Below are 12586 nucleotides of genomic sequence, written 5' to 3' on the forward strand. Positions count from 1 at the left end.
TATAAAACCCCCTGCATTTCACTGCAGATCCAGCAACCCATGTTTCCAGGACCCCTCTTGTAGCAGAGAGCTATTCTCTCTTTCACCTATTAAATTTCTGTTCTTAACCTCACTCTTTGTGGGTCCACATCCTTGACCTCTGTGACCACGAAACAAGGAACCTCCGGTGTTACCCCAGACAAGGCTGCTCCTCCATCACTCTTCCTGCCTCAGTGGCTGCCTGGTCCTGTGCCCAGCAGTTGGCGCATGCTCACCACGGCTTCTACCCTGGCTAATGTTTTCACTGGTCCAGCTGGTTTTAGTTGCCTTCTCACTTCCAGGTTTCCTGCTTCCACTCTTGCCCTCTAGGTTTTCAGCCAGCAACCAATGCAACCTTGTTACAGGGCCCTTCAGGATCTGGCTCTGCCTCTCCCACCTCAGGTTCTGCTCCTCCTTGCTCGCTGATGCCGGCCACATCCGCCTTGCTGTCGGGGATGGTCCTTCTTCACCAACTTTATACGCCACAGCCTGCCTGGGATATGCTCCCTTCATCTCCTGCATTTCTGGTTTTCCTTCACATCTTCACTCATCACTGTCTGAAACTGTCTTATGTTCCCTTCTATTAATCTCCAGTACCTGGCACATAGTGAGTACTTATTCATCCATTCTCACGCTGCTAATAAAGTCATACCCGAGGCTGGGTAATTTATAAAGGAGAAATTTAATTACTCACAGTTCAGCATGGCTGGGGATGCTCAGGAAACTTAAAATCATGGCCAAAGGGGAGCCAAAAACGTCCTTCTTCATATGGCGGCAGGAAGAAGTACTTAACAAGAGAAAAGCCCCTTATAAAACCATCAGCTCCTGTGAGAACTCACTCACTATCATGAGAACAGCCCCCAGAATCAAATTACCCCCCACTGGGTCCCTCCTGCAACGTGGGAATTACGGAAACTATAATTCAAGATGAGATTTGGATGGGGACACAGCCAAACCATGGGATTTGTTGACTTAATGCACAAAAGCACAAAGCAGGTACTAGCCTTACAGTACATGTGAGGAAACTGAGGAATGAGCCATCTCGGTCATGTTGGGAATATCAATTGAAAAACTTGTCAGCTCCTGTGGCCCTTGGAGTTCCTAGAAAATAAAGTTAGATGCCAATATTTATTACAGTACTATAAAGAGGCACCATATCCGGTATCTCATTTGTCAGTGGAAAGAATACAGATTCAGAGCCAGGTAAAAGTGCCTCTTGCTACCTGTTATGTCTTGGACTAGTTCCCACCTTTTGGGATCAGTTTATCCATTATAAAATGGGGACAATGCCTGACTTAAGAGTTATTTTAGATCCAGTGTAAAAATTCCTAGCCCAATGCCTGACACGCAGTAAGCAGGCAATATCAGTTTTCCTCTCTACTAGTCACAACTACCCAGGAAGGGAAGTTTTCCCTCATTCCTGGCCATCCACTCCGTGTTGGGCACTTGGGGCGTGCTGACTGTGATGAATGAAACAGACATGGTACTGGTCCTACTATTACAGAATGTTTGCTTCACGTGAACAGGCACTGACTGTATCATCTCTGAACGCAATGGAATGAAGCTAGGAATGAGTAACCAAAGAAAAACTGGAGGATTCATAAGTGTGTGGAAATACAGATTTCTAAACAATCAAGGAGTCAAAGAAGAAATCACAAGAGAAATTAGAAAATATATTGAGATGAATGAAAACAAAAGCACAAAATACCAAAACTGATAGCGTGTGATGAAAGCAGTGTGCAGAGGGAAATGCACAGCTGTAAATATCCATATTAAGAAACAAGACAGTAACTATGTGAGGTGATGGGTGTTAATTAGCTCAGCTGTAGTAATCATTTCATAATGTGTATCAAAACATCATACTGTATACTTTATATTTTTTTATAAAAATAAATTTTCTTACAAAAGAACAGGCGCTGTGTCTCTCGAGCTCACCACTGTACCCCATCCCCAATATGGTGCCAAGGAACACAGAAAGCACTCAAAATATGTTTGTTGAATGGAGTTTACAAGGAAGAAAGGTATTTTATACCTCCCTTTCCTCCCCACCCACACATGGCTTCTTCTGGGGAAAGAAATTGAGGCTCGGCAAGGTTAAAAGCTAGCTCCTAGTACTTCTAAATCCACACTCAGTTTACCTGTGCCTTAGACCAGACTTCATCAAACTTCCGTCTTCACAAGTCACTCTACCATTTTGGCTCTACCTACTTACTGTCTGTGACAGAAATTAACTCAGTTTGCTTACCTGTATAAACTTAAAAGGAATTTCATATCAATCCCTTATCTTACTTAGAAGGTAACCACAAAAATACAGAGCAATAAAAATAAAAACAATGTTAACATGAATCTCAGTTGCCCGAAAGTTTTAAGTCTGCTTTTATGAGAGAAATTGGAGTTAAGCAGTTTTCATTTTTTGATCATGACCCTGAAAGAGAAATATTTGACATCAAAACTCAGTACATATCCTTGTCTCTATATACATGTGAAAGTTTCATAAAACAATACGCTGATATTGTCTATTCTGTAATTCTACTTCATTTTAAAAAATTTTAGTTGTATTCCCATTAAACTGGTTTCAAGACAAATATATCCTGTGCAACAAAAAAACACTAGGTTATGGGGCTGATAAAGACATACTATCAGCAACTGAGACTTGTCTCACAGGGACTAAAAAGAGAATAAAGTTCTCATGTGGTTCAATGCTACACCCATGTACCTGAGATGTACAAGTCACAACCTGGGAGAAAGCCTGTCCTAGATTTACTTTAAATACCCAATTCCGCCTAGAACATGTCTTAGATACATAGAAAGCTCCAGTAGTGCAGATGATAATGACACACCAGGCACGATCACACACCACTTAAAAATATCTTAACACCTTTACTTAGATCTACTCTCTTACTTGCAGCATTTCTTCAAATGTACTTTGAAAAAACAGCTTCACTGTGTGTGGTTGTCAGACACATTCTTCTACCCAACCATAGACCTCTTTCTCCCTCTCAGGCGTACTTCATCTAATTTTTTTAGCACTGGCCTGGCCTTTTTGGAGGAGGTGGAGTAGCTCTTCAGAAAGGCTTCAAACACAGTTTCAGTGTTGGGATGGGTACTGAGGAAGGCCTTCTCCAGGACATAGAGGTCTACTCCCTTATCCTCTGGAAGTGCTGAAATGAAACTCAGCCCAAAGTCTATCAGCACAATGTTCAGCTGTTCCAGGGGGGGCTTCAGGAGCATGTTGGAGGTGGTGAGATCACCATGAATGAGGTCTTCGTCATGCATTCGAGCCAAAACCTGCCCAATTGCCTTGGCTAAGTTGGAGAGACTCTGGGGAGTTTTTTCAGTCTCCATAGTGGACTGAATATAATCTCGAACAGTCACCGAGCCTTCAATTTCTTCCATATATAAGCAGTTGGAAGCATAGTCCACAAAAAAGACAACTGGGGCAGATATTCCTGAAATCAAGACACAAGTGGTTATTGGGTTGGAGTTTCTTTTTTAATGGTAAACTTAATTTTCAAAGATTAAGCCAGTTTTTCCAACTATATCTACTATTTCAGGATGATTTAGGAATGCTGCAGGAAATGGTACAACTTAACTCATCTGGAATATTCCCCTGCTCATGTCCACTGCAGGACTATGCCTGGGACCACCCCACAGCTAAGCTGAGGAGGCAAAAGCTTCCTCCTCCCTTCCACACCACTGTTTCTCACTGAACTTCATTTATCACACTCTCTCCCTGAAAAAAACAAAACAAAGGCCAGGTGCAGTGGCTCATGCCTGTAATCCCAGCACTTTGGGAGGCTGAGGCAGGCAGATCACTTGAGGTCAGAAGTTCGAGACCAGCCTGGCCAACATGGTAAAACCCCATCTCTACTAAAAATACAAAAATACAAGTAGCTCGTAGTACCAGCTACTTGGGACGCTGAGGCAGGAGAATAGCTTGAACCCAGTGGGTAGAAGTTGCAGTGAGCCAAGATCACGCCACTGCACTACTCCAGCCTTGGTAACAGAGCGAGACACTGTCTCAAAAACCAAAAACAAAAACAAAGAGCAAGGCACAGCCCAGTCAGGGTAGGTTCTACTGATGAGGTCACAAACAGGAGGCCAAGCAGTGGGCTGACTTCGAGGTTCATCTTCAGAGAGGACAGGGTTCAAATCCCGTCTCCTTTTCTTATTAGTTGTCTTATCTTAAAGTTACATTAACTTCTCTAAGCTTCAGTTTCTGCTGCTATAACATAGGAACAATAGCTCCAATAAACTCAATGAATCTTTACCAAAAGTCAACCAGGCTCAGTATACTTTTCTAGAAACTTAGAGAAAAATCAATGGGGATACAGCAATAAACAAGGCAGTTATAATACAATCCCTGCTTAACATAACGTAAGAGGCCGAAAACAGAAATACGAACACACAAATAACTTCATGAAATCTTAAGTCTTTACAAGGGCAGCACGTGTCTGCTTGTTGGCTAATGAATTTCTCGGCTCCCCTCCCCCAGATCTCCCAGGACTTAACTATGTTCTGGTGCCCACCGCTGTCTAAAAAATACTGATAAAAGAAATAAAGGCAATAAGTGTAAAAGTGAAAAGCCAGTGCTTCTGAGTCAGAGGCATACGGACCTGAGGGCCTGGACCGGCCACTTAGTAGCTGTGTAACCTTGGGCAAGTTACTTCTCTCTTGAGTGTCAATTTCTCATCTGAGGACAAGGTTTATGGTGCTGGCGTACAATGATGTTTAATGAAAAAATAAATAGGCAATTTAATGAAGTCCAACATTTATTGAGCACTATGTGCCAGGCACACATTCGAACATATTACGTGGCACATATACCTTCTCTAATGGTCACAACATCCCTATGACATGGATACTGCTACTATGTCTCCCATTTCACAGGTGAGAAAACTGAGGTTGAGAGGCTAAATAACTTGTTGAAAGGCTACATAAGAAGCAGCAGAGTTAGTATATCAACCCAAAGAGCCTGGCTCCAGGGCAAATATTTGTAATTACATCTGTTTCTTAGGACTAATAAGTGAACAGATAATGATCGAAAATTGAAACGAGTCAAATAGGGAAACCAAGGCTCAGGGAAGTTAAACATGTTCAACGTCGAGCAATGACAGGGCCCAGATCTGAACCAGGCAGAACGGCCCAAGAGAAACGCTTGACCCTGCAAAGCCATGTGGTTTCTTAAGACTTAATGAAGAAAGGGATGAAAGAATAACATTTCCGAAAGGCAGGCCAAGGCAGAAGGCACATAAGGAGAAACTGGGGCAAATCGAGGCTCGGAGAGCAAGAGAGTCCCTCACCCGTCCAAGCCCCAGAGCCTCGGGGCCACCCACCCCGGGATCCGGGCCCACCTTACCCGCGCGGCGGCATCGGAGGAGCGCCCGGGCCTCCTGCACCGTCCGCCGCCTGCCAAGCCGCGCCTCCAGCGCCGGATGCCGGTAACCCTTGGGGAAGCGGTACTTCACCACCGCCGCGCGGCCCTGGAAGCGGCCGCGGAACACGCGCGCCTCGGCACCCTGCTTCACCAGCTCCAGGCCGCTCAAGAAGCGGCTGCTCCGCTCCCGGGCCGCGGCCAGAGCCTCAGCCTCCGGCACTGGTTCCTCGCCACCGTCCGGCACAGCAGCTCTGGGTGCCGCCATGACTGTGGTCCGCGAAACAGCTCCAACCGATCAGCTGTCCCTGAAAACGATCGCGAAGCTTCGGCTCGCTTCGGAAATCCTCGGACTTTTTCGGCTACCCGAACGCGTCTACCCCGGAAACTTCCGGCCCGTGAGGGGTTACACCTCCCAACTTTTAGGCTCTTTCTGAAGCCTTGGGTTCCCTGCAGGAAGGGCTCTTGTGGCCCCGCCTTCCACCTCTTCCGTTATCTTCGTAGCGTTCGGCAACCGAGCGGAAAGCGGCCCTTCCCCACTCCTCGGCTCTCTCCGGAAATCTTCGGTGACTCTCGCAGCCGGCTTTGGGGCCCACCTCCAAACTGGTTGTCTCTTTCCGGAAAACTTCGGCGCCTGTCGAGAAAAACGTCGGACGCTCTTTTCCTCTTTTCAGGAGTCTTCCTGGACAGCTGCACCCCCTAGTAGTTTGTTTTTGGAACTCCTCTTCCCCTGACTCCTAAATTTTCCCCAAAATGCACTCAAACTAGTCAGAGTCGCGCAGGTCAAGACAATGAACCATGTTTCCGACATCGTCTTAAGTGCTAGGTTAACTACCATTTGGTGCATTCAGAAGAAATAAGGTGAAATGATGAAAACCCTTCTTACGGAAAAGAAAATGGAGACTCAGAGAGGGCAATGGGGGTGGTGGGATGAGGCAGGGAGTGGGGGGCTGGGGAATCCACGAAAATTTTCCGGAGACGGAACCTAAACTGAATTGGGAGTAATTAAACTTTTTCAGTTAATACCTGTTTCATTATAAAGCTAATACAGGCCGTAGCAAATTCTTACAATACAGAACTTTGCACACACGCACATACATCAAAACCTGCCTATCCCCCTTGCAATCTGTGACGCTGCTGGCCGTTAGTTTCTTTTTTTTTTTTTTTTTTCTAGAGACGGAGTTTCGCTCTTGTTACCCAGGCTGGAGTGCAATGGCGCGATCTCGGCTCACCGCAACCTCCGCCTCCTGGGTTCAGGCAATTCTCCTGCCTCAGCCTCCTGAGTAGCTGAGATTACAGGCACGCGCCACCATGCCCAGCTAATTTTTTGTATTTTTAGTAGAGACGGGGTTTCACCACGTCGACCAGGATGGTCTCGATCTCTTGACCTCGTGATCCACCCGCCTCGGCCTCCCAAAGTGTTGGGATTACAGGCGTGAGCCACTGCGCGCGGCCCCTCCAGACTTTTATTCAATGCGCACACTCACTCACACATGGTTGTGGTGTTTTTTCCAATATAAATGACATCATACTGTGGGTTCTTTTGCAACTTGCTTTTCATTTTCCTAGACAATTTATCTCGGACTATATTCTATTTCAGTACATACAGAGCTACCACGTCCTTCTACCTGGTCAGGTAGTTTCTTGTTGCGAAACAGTTGTTTCCAGTTTGTTGTTTTTCAGGAAAACATTTTACTATTACCAGTTTATTATAAAAGATAGTATAAGAGATAAAAATGAACAGCCAAATGAAGAGATACATAGGTAAAATTAAAAATGGTAGGTATTTATCGTAAATAACATGTTTTGAATTATGTATACATTGTGGAATGGCTAAATCCAGCTAGTTAATATTACCTCACATACTGATCATTTTGGGGCTGAGGACACTTAAAAATCTATTATCTTAGCATTTTTTCAAGAATACGACACATTGTTATTATCTACAGTCACCATGTTCAATAGATCTCATGAATGTATTCCTCTTGTCTAAGTGAAAGTTTGTGAGTTCAGTTTTTTTACCTTCCTCATGTAAGTGAGATGATGAGATATTTGTCTTTCTGTGCCTGGCTTATTTCCTTCAACACAATGTCCTCCAGTTCCAGTTCCATCTATGTTGCTGTAAATGACAACGTTTTTCTTTCTTTCTTTTTTTTTTTTTTTGAGACCGTGTTTCACTCTTGTTGCCCAGGCTGGAGTGCAATGGCGCGATCTTGGCTCACCGCAACCTCTGCCTCCCTGGTTCAAAAGATTCTCCTGCCCCAGCCTCCCTAGTAACTGGGATTACAGGTGCATGCGCCACCACGTCTGGCTAAATTTGTATTTTTAGTAGAGACGAGGTTTCTCCATGTTGGTCACGCTGATCTCGAACTGCCGACTTCAGGTGATCCGCCCTCCTCGGCCTCCCAAAATGCTGGGATTATAGGCGTGAGCCACCGCGCCCGGCCCCATTTCGTTACTTTTTAAGGCTGAATAGTATTCCATTGTGTATATATGTGCCACATTTTTATGCATTCATTCATTGATGGACACTTAGATTGAGTCTATGACTTGGCTATTGCGAATGATGCTGCAATTAACATAGGAGTGCAGCTATCTCTTCAATATACTGATTTTGTTTCCTTTGGTTATGTACCCAGTAGTGGGGTTGCTGGATCATAAGGTAGTTCTATTTTTAATTTTTTGAAGAACCTCCATACTGTTTTCAATGTCTGTACTAATTTACATTCCTATCAACAGTGCAAGGGTTCCCTTTTCTCCACATCCCTGCCAACACTTTTTATCTTTCATATGTTTTGTAATAGCCATTCTAACAGGTCTGAGGTGATATCTCCTTGCGGGTTTAATTTGCATTTCTCTCATGATTAGTGATGTCAAACATTTTTAAAAATATACTTGTCCATTTTACGTCTTCTTTTGAGAAATATCTCTTTGGATCTTTTGCCCATTTTTAATTCAGGCTTTGTGCTTTCTTGCTATTGGATTGAGTTCCTTATATATTTGAATATTAACCCTTTATCATATGTATGGTTTGCAAAATTTTTTTCCCATTCTATAGCTTTGTTTTTTCACTTTTTTTTTTAATTGACTGTGCAGAAGCGTTTTAGTTTGATGCAATTCCATTTGTCTATTTTCACTTTTGCTACCTGTGTTTTGGGGATCATATGCAAAAAGTCATTGCTTAGTCTGATGCTATGGCATTTTGCCCATTTTCTTATAATAGTTTTGGATCTTACATTTAAGTCGAATCCATTTTGAGTTGATTTTTTGCATATGATCTAATTTCTTTCACACGAATATTCATTTGTCTCAACACCATTTATTGAAAAGACTGTCTTTTCTCCATTATGTGTTCTTGGCATGTTCAATGACAATCAATTGACTATAAATATGTGGATTTATTTCTGGGCTCTCTATTCTGTTCCATCGGTATGTGTGTGTGGGCTTTTATGCCAGTGGCATGCTATTTTGATTACAATAACTTTGTAGTATATTTTGAAGTCAGGTAGTATGATGCATCAGGCTTTGTTCTTTTTACTCAAGACTGCTTTGACTATATGGAGTCTATTATGATTCTTTATAAATTTTAGAATTTTAGAATTTTTTTATCTCTGCAAAAAAAAGTCATTGGAATGTTGATAGGAATTACATGGAATCTGTAGGACATTTTAATAACGTTAATTCTCCAGTTTTTTTTTTTTTTTTTTTTGGTCTCTTATAAACAGTGCTGCAGTGACCAGGGTTATTCAGCCATCTTTGCACACATGAATGAGTGTTTCTGAGGACATCTTTCTACAAGTGATATTGCTGAGTTGTAGATGAAATTCTACGCCTGTATATGTCGAATTCTACTTTGAAATTCGACACCTCAGCCAAACTACTCTCCCAAAGTTTTGTGCTTATTTACACTTCAGCCAAACTCATGCCTCATTTTCCCATATCTTCAAGTTCATCAAGTTCAGGTGCTGAAACGCTCAATCAGGGGGTGGAGTGGAGGGTGCTCAGGTTCCAGACAGCAAGAATGGACACAGGGTATGGTTGTGTTGGAAAAGGACCAGCAGCTACACATGGCTGGAGCAAGTTGGCACTGGGGACAGGTTGGGAGCTGAAAGAACAAGGGCCGTGGTCTGGTCCCAAAGAGGTGGGGACCTTCTTGCTGGAAGAGAGGTGCTGTGAGCCTGGGGTGACTGCAGCAAGCATGGCTCTTTGAGGCCTTGACCTCTGGCATTAGAAGAAGCAGCTGGGCTCTGAGTAGAACAGTCAAGCTGTAAAGGGGAGAGAGGCTTCTACTTTTCAGCCCTTTCTGAGCCTGAAAGAGAACCTATGGCCTCTTCCTCACTTCTCACCCATTAGCACCAGATGCCCATTCATTCATGTATTTACTAATTCATTCAATAAATATTTACTGAGTGACTACTATGGGCCAGGCACTGTACTAGACCCTGGGGACAGAGCTGTAAACAAAATAGAGAATAATTATTACTGCCTTCATGGAGTTTGTATTCTAGTGGGTGGAAACCAACAATAGACAAATAAGGAAAATGTGACGTTGGCAGGGCTAACAGGTAATATGGAGTGAAATCAAGCAGGGAAGGGGGATGGGAAGAATGGCATGTATCTGGGCTTGCCAGGGACCACTCCAGTTTTTGCCTGTTGCCCTGGCATAACTTTTTTTTTTTTTTTTTTGAAATGGAGTCTCATTCTGTTGCTCAGACTGGGGTACAGTGGTACAATCTTGGCTCACTACAACCTCCACCTCCCAGGTTCAAGTGATTCTCATGCCTCAGCCTCCTAAGTACCTGGGACCTCAGGCATGTGAAAAAGATACCAAATTCATTCATTGTCTCTATGGTTACCAAATTCACCATGCTCAGCCAATTGTTATCATTTTTTGTAGAGACAGGTCTCCCTGTGTAGTGCAGGTTGGTCACAAACTCCTGGCCTCAAGTGATCCTCCTGCCTCACCATCCCTCCTGATCTTCTGGGATTACACACATGAGCTACCATTGCCCAGGCTAATTTTAAATAAAGTGGTTGAGAAGGTGTCAATGAAAAGGTGACATTTGAGTCCTGTGAATGGATTCCTAGGGGAAGATCTTTCCAGACAGGAGGGGCCCCAGAGAGGAAGTGTGCTTGACACGTTTGAGGAAGAGTGAGTTCTTTAACCTCTCTGTGCTTTAGTTTCCTCATCTGTAAAATAGGATTTTAGATAACATCCACCTTGTAGGGTTTTTGTGATGATTAAATGAATAATGAGAAGTAAAACACATAGAACTGTGCTGGGCACATGATACACACTTCGAAATGAAAGCTATTATTACAATGGAGTATTTAGTACGATGACTATTACAATTGGACCCCCAGTATCCTCATAGGGGAATGGGCTTCACATTGTGTGGTGTCTCAGGGAACACAGAAACCACCTCCTGCTATAGATGCCTGTCCTTTGCCCTATCCTTGTGTGGCTTGCAACAAGGATCCTGACTTGTACCACTCCTCAGTGGAGGTGTGTTGTGGTTAGTGTATTAATTAGCTAGGAAACAAAATAAACTGCTGTAACAAAGTAACCTACGAATAGGGGCTTAAATATCTGGGAGATTTATTTCTAGCTTATGTAACAGTTCAGATATGTCATTCTCAACTTCTGGCTTCCTCCTGAGTCTATTTCACTTGTTGCCCTCTCCACACAGCAAAAAGGGTGATGAGGATCAGGAAAAAGAGATCAACCAGCTAAGAACTTGGCCCAATACACATGTCACTTTCACTCTCATCCTATTGGCCAGAACATAGTCACATGAAAGATGCAAAGGAAGCTGGGAAATGTATTCTTTGGCAGGGCAGCCACAGACTCAGCTAAAACCATAGGGGATTATGATTATAAGGAAGTAGGAAAGGAATGATACTGGGGGACAATTAATAGACTGCAATGGTTTGATATTTTAAATTGCAAGTAACATCAGTCAACTAATTAGCAATAAGTTGATTTATTTTCTCACAAAATTTCAAGAGGTATGGCCTGGTATGGTGGCTCATGCTCATAATCCCAAAACTTTGGGAGGCCAAGGCAAGTGGATCACCTGAGGTCAGGCGTTCCAGACTAGCCTGGCCAACATAGCAAAACCCCATCTCTACTTAAAATACAAAAAGTTAGCCTAGCGTGGCAGTCTATGCCTGTAGTCAGGAGTCTGAGGCAGGAGAATCACTTGAACCCAGAGGCAGAGGTTGCAGTGAGCCAAGATCACACCATTGCACTCCAGCCTGGGCAACAATAGTGAAATTCCATCTCAAAAATAAAATTTTTCAAGAGGTAGAAGGTCCCAGCTGTCATTAGATACCAAAGACACGGGGTCTTTTCATTCTTTTCCACCAGCCTCAACATGTTGTTTTGGCCCTTATTCTTGTCACCTTATGATCTCAAGATGGCTACCAACGTTCCACACATTATCTGAAGACACAAAAACATTTGGTTCAAGAGGGGTAGTACCTCCTGTATACTTCTCTTTATCTGGGAGAAAATCCTTTGCTGAAATCTCTCCTCTCCCTGTCACACTTCCTGTAAAGGGCATTGGTCACAGTTGGCCCATGTGTCTTTGGCTTAGTTACAGAGGAAGCTGGAAAAGTGAGGATCTGGCATCTTCAGCCTCTGAAGATGGAGATGTGTTCTACAATCAATGAGGAAGGGAGCTGGGCATAGCTACTGGAAAGGCAGCCACCAATGGCTGGCACTGTGATGCACCAACCAACATCATTTCTCTGAATTTCAGTTTCATCATCTTCAGAATGGGGATAATTAGTTCTACTTTGGCAAGTGCTTATAAAAATTAAATAAGATGTTCAACATGAGGGTGCCTGGTGGATAGCAGACACTCTTCATTTGTTCATTTTTCTTCCTTCCACCCCTCAGTCATTGGGGCCCTGTTTGAAATACCAAAGAAAAGCCCTTTGGTCTGAGGGTTGCTATGACACCAACGCCTTGGGCTCTTCAGTCCTTAGGTTTCATTCATACACAAGGCAGGTCGCTTTTTCAAACATAAAACCCTTTATGTTGGTATAATGTGGTTTCTAGCACCTTTCATCAGCCCGATGGAAAAAGCTCAAAGCTCACCCAGAATCAATTCTATTTATAACTCACAGTTTCCCAAGTTTGTGGCTTCATTATCATAATTGTTAGCGTCCACATAGTTGTCGCTATGG

At 43.5% G+C, this 12586-nt stretch overlaps 1 protein-coding gene across 8 annotated transcripts in view; it reads right to left on the reverse strand.

Annotated features, from left to right (window-relative positions):
• The window catches only part of TP53RK (TP53 regulating kinase), a 32841-nt gene extending 26979 nt beyond the window's left edge, over positions 1-5862 (reverse strand). For 6 of the 8 annotated variants that reach the window (XR_010344556.1, XR_001109778.3, XR_010344554.1 and 3 more), the window contains exons 1-2: positions 5378-5862; positions 2921-3467 (exon numbers count right to left, since the gene is read on the reverse strand). Coding sequence is in view for 1 of the 8 variants with exons in the window: in XM_012467358.2 (XP_012322781.1) it covers positions 2989-3467; positions 5378-5660 (762 nt within the window). In the remaining 7 variants the exon portion in view is untranslated. Of the gene's footprint in view, positions 1-681; positions 3468-5377 lie in introns of those variants that run through there. The other 2 variants (XR_001109777.2, XM_012467358.2) reach the window with 2 other exon arrangements.
• Positions 5863-12586: the final 6724 nt, after the last annotated feature.

The sequence above is a fragment of the Aotus nancymaae genome, unplaced genomic scaffold (genome assembly GCF_030222135.1).
Source record: "Aotus nancymaae isolate 86718 unplaced genomic scaffold, 86718_ANA_hifiasm-v0.15.2.pri h1tg000029l, whole genome shotgun sequence".
NCBI classification, from domain to species: Eukaryota; Metazoa; Chordata; class Mammalia; order Primates; family Aotidae; genus Aotus; species Aotus nancymaae.